General features: G+C 38.4%; 1 protein-coding gene across 1 annotated transcript in view; it reads left to right on the top strand.

Annotated features, from left to right (window-relative positions):
* Positions 1–13,551, top strand: part of ADAM32 (ADAM metallopeptidase domain 32) — a gene marked incomplete at its 5' end in the record, with an annotated part of 83,108 nt that overhangs the window by 66,506 nt on the left and 3,051 nt on the right. Inside the window, 2 exons of the mRNA XM_006164759.1 lie at positions 1,397–1,580; positions 4,074–4,157. Of these exons, the coding sequence (XP_006164821.1) occupies positions 1,397–1,580; positions 4,074–4,157 (268 nt within the window). The remainder of the gene's footprint in view (positions 1–1,396; positions 1,581–4,073; positions 4,158–13,551) is intronic.

Here is a 13,551-nt window from a genome sequence, read left to right as displayed (position 1 = left end):
GGTGAATCTCAACCTGTCTCTGGCCCTGACATTTTTCTTGTTACGGTAGAGGCTAACATTTTATCTTACTTTTAAACATTTATAGGTGGATGAGGATTAGACTACTAGATCCAATCCAGACTTGAAATTCAATACACTCTGTATCTTTCCTTTCCAAACTTGCTAATTTTCCTTATAAAGATAGTATCACCATCCACTGGGTTACTTCCCCAAAATGAAGATTGCTCAGTGTCTATAAAATGAAGCTTGATTCTCTTGAATCTGAAGAACTAGCTCTTTCATACCCAAAAGATATCATGGCCAGAGATTTGGGTTCTAAGTTTATTTTAATAGAGCTTTTATTAAGACTATGTATTGGACATTGGTCTAGATACAATTTAGCAAAGCATACTTACACATTCATAAAATTTGTAGACTGCAAACATACCATGTAGCTTTTCATTTCCTTGATTTTCTCCTGCTGTCACTTTTGTTTAGAAATATATAACTCTTCATGTCAAAAGTTTACTAATTTGTAAGCTATGTCTTAGATGGTATCGTCTGTAAGAAGCCTCTCTCTTTCTCTCTCTCTCTTTTGGAGAGAGAGATTTGCTATAGGGTGCATGTGCTTGCCAGACAGAGAGAGACAGGGAGAAAGTGAGAAATCACCCCCCGCCCAAGGGGATGGCCATGTCACAATCCCTTCTCCTCCAGTCTCCTCTTGGGATTTTGGGCACACACGCACACATGCCTGGCATGAGTTTTAAGCCATTGGGTCCAGGACTCAAACCATGGGTGTCCAGCGATGTAACCATTACACATCTGCTGGTCCCAAGAAGCCTCTCTTAAATGCTATGTTAGAATGTGTCTTTTTAAATCTCTGTATTTCATCTGGATCATTTTAAATGGGACTTGTATCATATTTAATATTAGGCTCATCTTTCTAGCATTCCATAGGAATATATAAAATGTTGGACAGAATTATTTGAGTTAACCTATAATCTTCACAGTGAATAAAAGATCATTAGTACCTTTGAAAGATAAACTTGGATCAATGGATTTATGTTTTTTAAATTTTTACTTTAAATGTTAGTGTTAAAGCATTACATTTTCCATAGACATATTGCCATTAATGGAGAACCATTCTCTTTTTTGGGGGGTGGGGTTCAGAGAAAGCAAATCTAAAGCATTTCTAATAAATATTTAATGGCGGTGCAGTGGTTAAAGGTGCTGGATTCCCATGTGGCCGACTGCGGTTTGAGTCCCGGACTGGTGATTTCCTTTCTCACTTTCCTCTTCTCTCTCTCTCTGTTTCTGATCAAATTAAAAAAAAATAATAATAACAAATGGAATTAAATAAATAAATAAATAAATAATTCTTTAAAAGAATAGTCATATGATTTTATTATATTTGCAGGAATCTTATATGTGGAAAATTAATTTGTACCTACCCTCATCGAACTCCTTTCCAGCAAGAAAATGGTGCTGTAATTTATGCTTATGTGCGGGATCATGTATGCATATCTGTAGACTACGGATTGAAGGACACAGACCCAGACCCAATGATAGTCAAAAGTGGTGCTCACTGTGATACTGGGAGGGTAAATTATTTAAAATCCGTTTGATAGTAAATCAAGTTCTAGTCATTGCTTTAGTAAATATTTGTGCTTAAGTATCAAAATTCAACTCATTTCTAGTACCATATAACCTTACACATTTGGAGGAGAAATTGAATCTAGCTTAAGCTGGTCTTTAGCTAGTAAGAGGGAAATGGAAATGTTTCATTTCCTTCCGAATTTCAATATTACGAGCAAGAACACTCCAATTATTTGGAGGCTGAGTGAGAAGGGGAGTGGCGTTGGGAGTATCAGGTTAAGTATTCTATAGCAGGGAAACTTGTTCTAGTTTTTGGAATAGAAAGAAATCTCGCCTCGTAAAACAATGTCTTTGTGACCTAGTAGCGCAGCTCGGACCAGGCTGTTTTCAATCGATCTTCACCAAAATGTTGTTTGATATTTTGCAAGTTTTCTAACCAGTCTGTGCTACCTTAGCTGAATGTTAAGCGTGGATAATAATAGCATTTATTCTATAGCGTTACTGTGAAGATTACTAGGTGCAACAGTGAAAGTGCTTAGCATAATGCCTAGCACATACTGAGAGCTAAATGTAGTTTGGCTTTTATTGTTATAATTTGTTATCCCTGAAGCCCCCCAAATTTAGAGAGAACATAGAGGTAAAAATCTTTAAAATCTCAATTACTGACCTGAACTTTGTTGATCAGAAAATACGAAGTGTAGGTTTTTAAGGTCCACGCACTTAGAGTTGAATTTGGACTCTGCCAGTTATTTGATGAGTCATTGTTTTTGTCATTTTTTGTTTGTTTGTTTTTTTCTTCCTTTTCCTGTTGCTAACAACTGAATACCAGGGATAGGGTAACTTACAAGCAACAAAGTTTTATTCAGCTCAGGGCTTTAGAAGTTCAAGGCTGAGGGGCCGCATTCAGTGAAGGTTTCTTATTGGCGAAGTCCGCGTAGAGTCCTGGGGTGGCACAAGGCATCACATGATGTGTGTGTGTGTGTGTGAGCTCCCGTCTCTCCCTCTTCTTGTGAACGTAAGATAATACAGCTAAGCCTTGGTATCCTTCCATGCAAATGGATATGTTAGTACCACATGCAGTGGTTTTATAGTTTGAGTGACGTTTGCTGTAAATTAAAAACAAACAAACAAACAAACCCGAACAACTGAACAACACAGTGAGAAGAGAGTCCAAAATGAACAATGACGTAGTTTCTGGCCCAGTGGCTAGGTAAAGGATGACACACAAGAGCTCAGGGAAGGCAGAGATGAGTGCAGCTTTGTACAGGTTCTGTTTAAATTAGTTAGAAAACATCCAGATCAAGTTTCCCCACTGAATGAGTCAGAGCTCAAGAAGGCAACCTGGGCTTAATGGGACCAGTGGTTGGCGTAATGGCTATGTCACTGGACTCCCATGTAGTCGACTGCAGTTCGAGTCCTGGGTCCAGTGGCTTAAACTCATGCTGGGTGTGTGTTTGTGGCCAAGATCCCAAGAGTAGAATGGAGAAGGGATTGCGGCGTGGCCATCCCCCCCCCAGGGGAGTGGGTGATTTCTCACTTTCTATCTCTCTGTCTCTCTGTCATTCTGGGGAGCAAAACCCCTCAAAAAATAATAAAAAAGCAATTTCCTATCTACATTTAATTTTTGTACATCTCTGAGGGGGTAGAGTATGGTTCTTCAAAGCATACATCTAGTGCATGATACACAAACGGAGGATATTGCCATATACATCATCTTCAACAAAGAACATGGTGTTATGCTGTACAAATTTGATTTCAGTTCTGTTAGGGTTATTTTACTTTTTGGAAAAAAGTATACATATGTGTGTATACATATGTGTGTGTGTGTACCCCATAAACTTTTGAAACTCCCCTTGCAGTTTTGTTAGATTTCATTTCATGGTAGTATAATAATAAAGGTAATTCATAGGTTGTGATTTTTTGCTTGTCATTGTTACAGCTAATTTTACTTCATTGGTACTACCTGCTTTCCTGCCCATAATCACTTAAATAAATGATTTATTTTAAAAATAGACTTTATATTATAGTGCAGTTTTAGGCTTATAGCAAAACTGAGTAGAAGTTATAGGAAGTTCTCATACGTCTCTGTGTTCTTTTTTCCTTCTCACATGGCACAGCCTCCTTCACTATCCACAACCCACACCAGAGGAATACATTTGTTACAATTGGTGAGCCTACACTGACAGATTATTATCATCCAAAGTCTATAGTTTACATGAGGGTTACATGAAAACCCAAAAAAACTTTGAGATTAAACAGCACACTTCTAAAGAACACATAGATCAAATAATTCTTGAGAAAAGTTTTTAAATATTTCAAACTAAATGAAAATGAAAATATAAGTCATTACATTTTGTAGGATGCAGCAATAGCAGTTCTTAGAGGGAAATGTATAGCATTGATTGGTAGTGATTTTATGTTAAACAATTACTAACTGTAATGTAATAGTAGATGGATTTCTCTGATTTTAAAATGTTTTTCCATGTGGTTTTCTTTAGATTTGTATAGACAGTGTATGTGTAGAGTCAAGATTCCTTCAATATGCAGCACACAATTGTGGACTAGCATGTTCTGGACATGGAGTAAGTAAACACATGTTTCTATGAATCACATCTTTCTCAGATACTATTTAAAACCACTTTTTAATTTCTTGACATTTATTGGACTAGTATGGGCTAAGCCTTGTTTCATGAGTTTCAATTTGGAGCTCAATTGAGTTACTAAATTCAGGAGTCATAATTAATTTTAGAGGACATTTTGAGTAGAATTAGATTGCCGATGACTCAAACAAATGCACTCTATAGGTTTTGACAAATGTGTAATGACATATCCAGCCTTAGAATATACACAGTATTTTCACAGCCGTACACTTCCTTTGTGTTATGTTTATTCATCTCTCCCTTTACCCTGTCTCAAAACATCACTGGTATTATGATTGTCTCCATCGTTTTTCCACTTTTAGAGTGTCATATTTTAGGTTGAGCATCCTTAATCTGAAAATTTGAAATTTAAAATGCTCTAAAATCTTTTAAAGCACTGATATGATGGCCACAAGTCAAAATGCAGGTGCATGACATGCAGTTTATACAGCATTTCTAAGGGGAAAAAGACCTTCCCAGTCTCCACCAGCTGTGATGTATCTTCTCCCATGCTGCTATACTGCAAAAGGGGAATCAAATGGAACCCACACAGGCTGGACATGCCAAGGAGAGATTCCCAACATGGGCCTTACATGCATTACTCACTGTGGTTTTTGCCATTGTTGTTTATTCTCTGCTCTGTAGTGTAAATATATTGTTGAAAATTTCAAAAAGGATCTGCAGATACCCATATGGGTAAGAATGATTAGAAAAAGAGGAAACATTTATGTGTATGGACAGTACAAAAGTAAAGCTGTTAGAATATTTAGTATTATGTGAAATGTCTCATAAAAGTTTGGTGTTAGAATCCTCCCTCGTATAGCCTGAAGAGATAGAAGGATAAACTGTTGAAGTTTTGAGTGATGAACAGAAGTTAATGAAAAATAAGAAAGATATGAATAAAGCTAAAAAATGAAGATCTCGATCATGTACTGACTATTAAGTTCTTACATGTGGATCAGTGTAAGAAAATGATTGTTTACTGGTAGCCTATAAATTCAGCCACAAATAATGGTGATGCCAAACAACTACAGATTGTCCACGGGATACCAAGATAGTGACACCTTTGCTTTTTGATGGTTCAGTGTACACAAAGTTGTTTCATGTAGGGAACCAGCAGTTAGCGTAATGGCTATGTCGCTGGACTCCCATGTAGTTGACCACGGTTTGCGTCCCAGACCCGGTGGCTTAAAACTCACGCCAGGTGTGTGTGCGTGCGTGCCCAAGATCCTGAGAGGAGAATGGAGGAGAAGGGATTGCGGCGTGACCATCCCCCCCAGGGGGTGATTTCTCGCTTTCTGTCTCTATGTCTCTCTGTCTGGCGAGCGCATGCGCCCTATGACGAAAACCTCTCCAAAAAAAAAAAAAAAGAGAGAGAAAAAAGTTGTTTCATGTACAAAATTTTTAGATCTAATGTATAGAAATACTTTCACTCTATGTGTATATATGGTGTATATTAAACAAATGCTTTTCGTTTTAGACTTGGGTTCCATCTCATTATGTATCCACAAATACTCAAAAATTAAAAAAAAATCTAGATTTATGATAATTCTGGTCCTAAATATTGGATAAAAGATACTCAATGTGTATTGAAGTCATACGGTCTGTAGCCTTTTCAGAATGGCTTCTTTCACTTCATAATATGCATTTAAATTTTCTCCATGGGTTTATAGCTTTTTTTTTTTTTTCCAAGAGATTTTACTTTAGGGCTTATGTGCTCAGGAGTGAGAGAGAGACAGAGACGGTGGGGGAGGGAGCCTGCAGGTGGCATGGTGGTTAAGGGTACTGGACTCCCACATGGCCAACCGTGGTTCAAGTCCAAAACCTGGTAACTTGCTTTCTCACTTTCCCTCTCTCTCTTTCTCTCTCACTCTGTCCCTCTCTGGTCAACATTAAAAATAAATAAAGTTAAATAAAATAATAATTTTTTTTCAAGAAGTTTTTGCTATAGGGCACGTGCGCTCGCCGGACAGACAGAGAGAAACAGAGATAGAAAGTGAGAAATCACCCCCCAGGGGGGATGGCCATGCCGCAATCCCTTCTCCTCCATTCTCCTCTTAGGATCTTGGGTACGCACGCACACGCGCCTGACGTGAGTTTAAGCCACCGGGTCCAGGACTCGAACCGCGTCGACTACATGGGAGTTCAGCGACATGGCCATTATGCTAACTGCTGGTCCCAAGTTAAATAAAATAATTCTTTAAAAAAAGAGAGAGACGGCTAGGAGGAAAGTGAGAAGTCTCCTCTGGGCGGGGGGAGGAGGGGATGGCCATGCCATAATCCCTTTTACTCCACTCTCCTTGTATCTCGGGCATGCATGCATACATGCCCATCATGTGTTTTAAGCCACCTGGTCTGGGACTCAAACTCAGTGGGTCATGTGGGTATCCAGCAATGTAACCACGACATCTGCTGGTTTCTATCAACATACATGCATGCCCAGATTCTCTCATGCTGCTATACTGCAAAAGGGGAATAAAAATGGCGCCCTATGACGAAAACCTCTCCAAAAAAAAAAAAAAAGAGAGAGAAAAAAGTTGTTTCATGTACAAAATTTTTAGATCTAATGTATAGAAATACTTTCACTCTATGTGTATATATGGTGTATATTAAACAAATGCTTTTCGTTTTAGACTTGGGTTCCATCTCATTATGTATCCACAAATACTCAAAAATTAAAAAAAAATCTAGATTTATGATAATTCTGGTCCTAAATATTGGATAAAAGATACTCAATGTGTATTGAAGTCATACGGTCTGTAGCCTTTTCAGAATGGCTTCTTTCACTTCATAATATGCATTTAAATTTTCTCCATGGGTTTATAGCTTTTTTTTTTTTTTCCAAGAGATTTTACTTTAGGGCTTATGTGCTCAGGAGTGAGAGAGAGACAGAGACGGTGGGGGAGGGAGCCTGCAGGTGGCATGGTGGTTAAGGGTACTGGACTCCCACATGGCCAACCGTGGTTCAAGTCCAAAACCTGGTAACTTGCTTTCTCACTTTCCCTCTCTCTCTTTCTCTCTCACTCTGTCCCTCTCTGGTCAACATTAAAAATAAATAAAGTTAAATAAAATAATAATTTTTTTTCAAGAAGTTTTTGCTATAGGGCACGTGCGCTCGCCGGACAGACAGAGAGAAACAGAGATAGAAAGTGAGAAATCACCCCCCAGGGGGGATGGCCATGCCGCAATCCCTTCTCCTCCATTCTCCTCTTAGGATCTTGGGTACGCACGCACACGCGCCTGACGTGAGTTTAAGCCACCGGGTCCAGGACTCGAACCGCGTCGACTACATGGGAGTTCAGCGACATGGCCATTATGCTAACTGCTGGTCCCAAGTTAAATAAAATAATTCTTTAAAAAAAGAGAGAGACGGCTAGGAGGAAAGTGAGAAGTCTCCTCTGGGCGGGGGGAGGAGGGGATGGCCATGCCATAATCCCTTTTACTCCACTCTCCTTGTATCTCGGGCATGCATGCATACATGCCCATCATGTGTTTTAAGCCACCTGGTCTGGGACTCAAACTCAGTGGGTCATGTGGGTATCCAGCAATGTAACCACGACATCTGCTGGTTTCTATCAACATACATGCATGCCCAGATTCTCTCATGCTGCTATACTGCAAAAGGGGAATAAAAATGGAACCCACACAGGCTGGACATGCCAAGGAGAGGTTCCCACCTTGGGACTTACATGCATTACTCACTGTAGTTATTTAACAGACTTTTTGTGTGTGTGCTAAATAATACTCCATTGTCTAGACATGCCACAGTTATTTTTCTGTTCCCTACTAAGGGACATCCTGGTTGCTTTCAGGTTTTGGCAATTATGAGTAAAGGTGCTATATAATATCCTTATACAGGCTGTTGTGTGGATGTAAGTTTTCAATTCCTTTGGGTAACACCAAAAGTTGCAATTGCCAAATCATATGGTAAGAGAATGTTTAGTTTGGTAAGAATCTAACACAATGATTTATTTATTTATTTCTAAGAGAGATTTTTGTTATAGGGTATGTGCACTCACTGTAGACACAGAGACAGAGACAGAAAACAAGAACTCACCCCCAAGAGGGGATGGCCATGCTGTAGTCCTCCATCCTTCTCTTGGGCTTTTTGGCCTGCTCACACACGTGTCCAGCATGAGCTTCAAGCTGCTGGGTCTGGGACTCACATTGCACCTTAACTACTATACCACCTGCTGGGTCCCAGAGTGCTTTTAATGGGGATGTAATATTTTGTATTCTCACCAGCAGTGAATGAAATTCCCTAACCAGCAGTTAATGTAGGTGTCTTTGATTTTGACCTTTCCAATAGGTATCTTATTGTTATTTTAATTTGCATTTCTCCAATGGCATGGGATGTGGAATTTCATTTCGTATACTTATTTGCCATCAGTACATCTCATTTTTTAGTTTTGCATGTTATATTTAGTTCTGTGATTCATTTTGAGTTGTGAAGGGTGTAAGGTATGTGTCTAGATTTTTTTTTTGGCATGCAGATGTTATTCCTGCACCAATTCTTAAATTTTTTTTTCTGTTCTGCAATTGTATTTCCTTCATTGTCAAAGATTAGTTGACTAGATTTATGTGGGTCTGTTTCTAGGCTGTTCTTCCTGCTCCATCAATCTATTTATCTTTTCCTTTTCTACTACTTGATTACACTGTCTTGATTACCATTTTATTGTATGTTAAAGTTGGTGGGGTTAACCTTCTGATTTTGTTCTTTTCCTTTTAATGTTGAGTTGAGTCTTTTGTATAGCCATTTAATCTTCAGAGTCAATTTATGACTTCCACAAAATAACGTGCTAGGGTTATGACTGGGGTTGTGTAAAATCTGTAGGAGAAGTTGGGAAGAATCAACATTTTCACAAAAGTGAGTCTTTTTAAGAATATTTTATTTCATTTTATTTCTTTTTCAATTTGACCAGATTGGGAGAGAAAGAGGGAGAGTAAGAAAGCAATCCACCCAGTTCAGAACATGAACTGCAGTCAGCCATGGGAGTCCAGCACCTTAACTACCATACCACCTGCCGGCACCACAACTGAGTCTTTAACCCGTGAATGTGTTATATCTCTACATTTGTTTAGTTTTTCTCTGATTTCTTTGATCAGAGTTTTATAGTTTTATGTATATTAACCTTGTGCATATTATGTTAGATTTATACTAAGTGTTTCAATTCTGGGGGATACTAATGTAAATGGTACTATGTTTTTAATTTCAAATTCCATTTGTTCGTTGCTGGTGGATATGAAAGTAATTGTCTTTTGTACATTAACCTTATATTCATACTTCAGCCTTGTTAAAATCACTTGTTAGTTGTTAGAGCGTTTTATTTTCTTGACTTCTTTTTGATTTTCTACATTGATGATTATGCCATATGTGAGCAAACAATTTTATTTTTTCCTTTCAAGTCAGTATACCATCATTTCCTTTTCTTTTCTTTTTTATTTTTATTTTTTTTATTTATATTATCATCATAATCTTCTTTATATTACATTGGATTACATATAACTTTACATTGACTTCCATTGCTTTTTCAAAAGGGAATGCCATGCATGTCGGTCAATACAGAGACATCAATCTCCCCGCTTTATCGTTCAATGTCTTTTCCATGCATTTCCCAATAATTATTATTATTATTATTATAATTTTTTTAAAAACAGTCAATCACTATTTCTCATTTTGCTTGTTAAAAGACTTCACCCATCATGAAATACTTCCCAGACCAGTCCAGTTGAGAATACTATACACGTCATCAACAGATAATAAACCATATCTGTTTCTCACTAACATCCTCTCTATTGTTCACTTGCTATCTTTCTCTATCCTCTTCTTTCTCTTTTTTGTTTTGTTTTTTATAGTTTATTTATTTATTTATTTTTTATTATATAGGAGGAGAGACAAAAATGGAGGGAGAGAGCATCCCACAATGGTACATGTGCACACCATAGTCCTTTTTCCATTTCTCCATCCTGTGTGGATTTAGGGCATACATGTACACATTCTTGGTATGTTTCTCAAACCACTGAGGCAGGCTAGGGCTTTAACCTCCAGATGGAACCTAGCTTCCTTGATCTTTAGGTGATAGGGCCAGTCCCTTAAAATTCCTTTTTTTTTTTTTTTTTTTTTTAATGGTACGAATAGTTTTACCGTTTTTTTTTTTTTTAACTTATTTTTTTTTATTACCTAACATTCATTCCCTGAGCATCATCACAACGTATTAAATGTAATTTCCCATCTAGAATAGACTGCATAGTGGCTTAATCAAGCATGTTATCATCACTAATATTCCATTTCTACTTTCTTGCTTATGTATATATATATGTTTTTTTTTTCTCTCTTCCTCTTTTTTTTTCCCCCTATGTTTGTCCCTCTGCTCTTTCCCACTCTCTCCTTACAATATCTCTGCTATATACAGTTGTCTTCCAGAAGAGTTATTGAAAAAGTGATACATACAAGTAAAGGGAGAGAGGCCACGAGTTCCAATTATCAGCTCTTAAAGTTTTTGACAATAGGGAGCATAGATTCTATTCAGGGTTGGATTAAGGGAGGGTCTCCTGCAGATCCATAATTATAGGTGAGTTTCCAGGGAATGCAGTTTCAGGAAAGCAGTTCTGGTACCAGGGATGATTATCAGCTGATGCGGCACAGCAGTCATCTTGTAGTTACCAGGAATGGTGTTGTGGGCATCTGCGGTGTGAATTGTCCTTGGGTATCTGGCTTCCTTAAGAATGGCAGAGTAGTTCTTGTTTTCCCCTGAGGTAATGCAGGGCTGGTAACCTTCATCTTCTCAAGTTGCAACCTCTTCAACCTTGTTTACGGCCTCTGGGCCATCTAGCACCAGAGAGGCCAGGGATGCCGGGCAGGGGTGTAAGCCCCTGACTGCGCAGGGGGCGTGAGCCCCTGACTGCGCAGGGGGCGTGAGCCCCGGGCCGTGGGCCTGGGCTGTTCCTGGCGCAAGGCTGCACAGGGGGCGTGAGCCTGCGGCCCGCGGGGCCCCCACCGGAGCGGGGCCGGGCTGTTCCTGGCTCGCGGCTGCGCTCATTTCCTTTTCTTGTCTTATTGCATTAGCTAAGACTTTAGTGTGATGTTGAAAAAGTACTGTTTTTCATCTTACTGGGAAAACATCTAATTTCTCAGCATTAAGTATTATGTCAGTGTAGGTTCTTTTGTTTTTGTTGCCCTTTTTAAAAAGATATTCTTTATTTGGTTATGGAGGTTTCCCTCTATTCTTAGTTTATGGATAGTTGTTTTTTGTTTTTAGCTTTCAAATCATAAATGAGTGTGCTAGCTTTTGTTTTAAAATGCGGGGCTACCAGATGGCATAGTGATTGCATCGCTCAACTCCCTCGTGGCTGACCACAGTTCCAGTCCTGGACCCAGTGGCATGAAACTCATGCCAGGAGTGTGTGCATGTGTGCCCAAGATCCCAAGAGGAGAATGGAGGGAAAGGGATTGTGGCATGGCCATCACCATGGGGATTGATTTTTCACTTTCCCTCTCACTGTCTCTCTCTCTCTTTTGTTGCAAAAAAACCTCCAAAAGATTGTTTACTGTATCTTGAAATAATAATGTGATTTTAATTTTTTAATCTATGGATATGTGATGGAGTATGTAACTAAATTTTTTAAAGTTTGTTTTACTTCTTTTATGAGAGAGCATGAGTATATATGTGTGTGTGTGTGTGTGTGTGAGAGAGAGACAGAGACGGAGAGAGAGGGAAACAGGTACCCTGTCTGCATGCTATGATCCCTGTCTCCTGGCCCTCCAGTCAGCCAGGATCTTGGGTACACATACCTGGGGTGTTTTAGGTAGACTTAGGATCCAGATTTGTACTTGATCTTGTGGCCCTCAGCACTACAGAGCAACATGCTACCGCCTGCACCACTGAGGCTGGGCCGCATCAACTAAGTTTTGAATGTTGAGCCAGCTTTGCATACCTGGGGCAACCCCACTTAGTCATGGTATATAATATTTTTATACATTGTTTTATTTGATTTGCTAATTTTGGGGGGAACTTTTACATCTATCTTTACGAGAAATATTGGCCTATAGTTTTCATTTCTTATAATCTCTCTCTCTCTTTTTTTTTTTTGTTTGGTTTTGATATTAGGGTAATGCTGGCCTAATAGACTGAGTTACAAAGTATTTCCTTTGCTTCTATCTTCTGAATGAGGTTGTAGAACACTGAGGTTGTAGAACACTGGCTTAATTTGTTCCTTAAATGTTAGGCAGAGTTCACCAGTGAACCTATCTAAACAAACTACTCTTTTTAAGGGCAGTTAGAATAAAAAAATAAGTTAATTTTCTTTTCCTTATTCTTTCTTGAATAGAATGGTAGTTGTCAGAGACTGTGGGAGAGAGAAAATGACGAGGTGTTAATCAAAGAGTATAAAGTTTTAATTGTGAAAGATGATGAGGCCTTAGCAGTGTACAGTACAGTATATTACCTGTAGTTAACAGTACTGAATTGTATAGTTAGATTAGCTAAGAGAGTAGATGTTGTGTTACATGTTCTTACCAGAAATATCGATATAATAATACTAGTAAATGAGTCAGAAAGGAATTTTTGTAGGCAGTGAATATATTTATGGCATAGATTGTAGTGGTCATCGTAGAGGTGCATACTTATCTTCAAACTCATCACTTTTTATACATTGATTATGTAGTTTTTTAAATCAGTCATACATACATAAAATAGTTTAATAGCTAATTAGATATGGATCAGAGTCATAAATGTAAAAGTTAAAATTACAAAGCTTTTAGGAGAAAATCTTTGTATCCTTGAGGTGGAAAAACCTGATAGTATACAAAAGCATGGGTCATAAAATAAAATAAAATCCTTTCATTTTGAAAGACCTTGTTGAGAACTGAAAAATAAGCCACAATCTGGGAGAAAAATATTCTCTGTTTATGTCTCTGATAAATGGCTCGTATCTCACATACACAATATTTCCAATTCAGTAAAATCAAATTGCCACAAGATTTGAGAAGACCCTTTGCATTTGAAGATACAATAAATGGCAGAAAAGAGCACATGAAGGAATTGCTCAACCTCCTTCTTATAAGGAGAATGACATCAGCAACCCAAATGAACTGATACTGCAGATTTCTTAGGAATGCAGAAATGAAAGGGACTGACAACACTAAACCGTGGCAAGGAGGTAGGAGGTAGGGCAGCTGGTACTCACATACGCTGCTGATAACGTTCACACTGGAAAACAGTTCTGCGCTTTCCATAGAACTGAGCACGCTTATGCAAGGATGGTTATAGCAGCAGCTTTATTCATAATAGCTCCAATGTGGAAGCCAACTAAATGTCCACTAAGAGGAGAATGCCGA

The sequence above is a fragment of the Tupaia chinensis genome, unplaced genomic scaffold, assembly GCF_000334495.1.
Source record: "Tupaia chinensis unplaced genomic scaffold, TupChi_1.0 Scaffold143705_1, whole genome shotgun sequence".
Lineage (NCBI taxonomy): Eukaryota > Metazoa > Chordata > Mammalia > Scandentia > Tupaiidae > Tupaia > Tupaia belangeri.
Note: the sequence above shows the minus strand (reverse complement) of the source record. Positions and strands in the feature narration are given on the sequence as shown.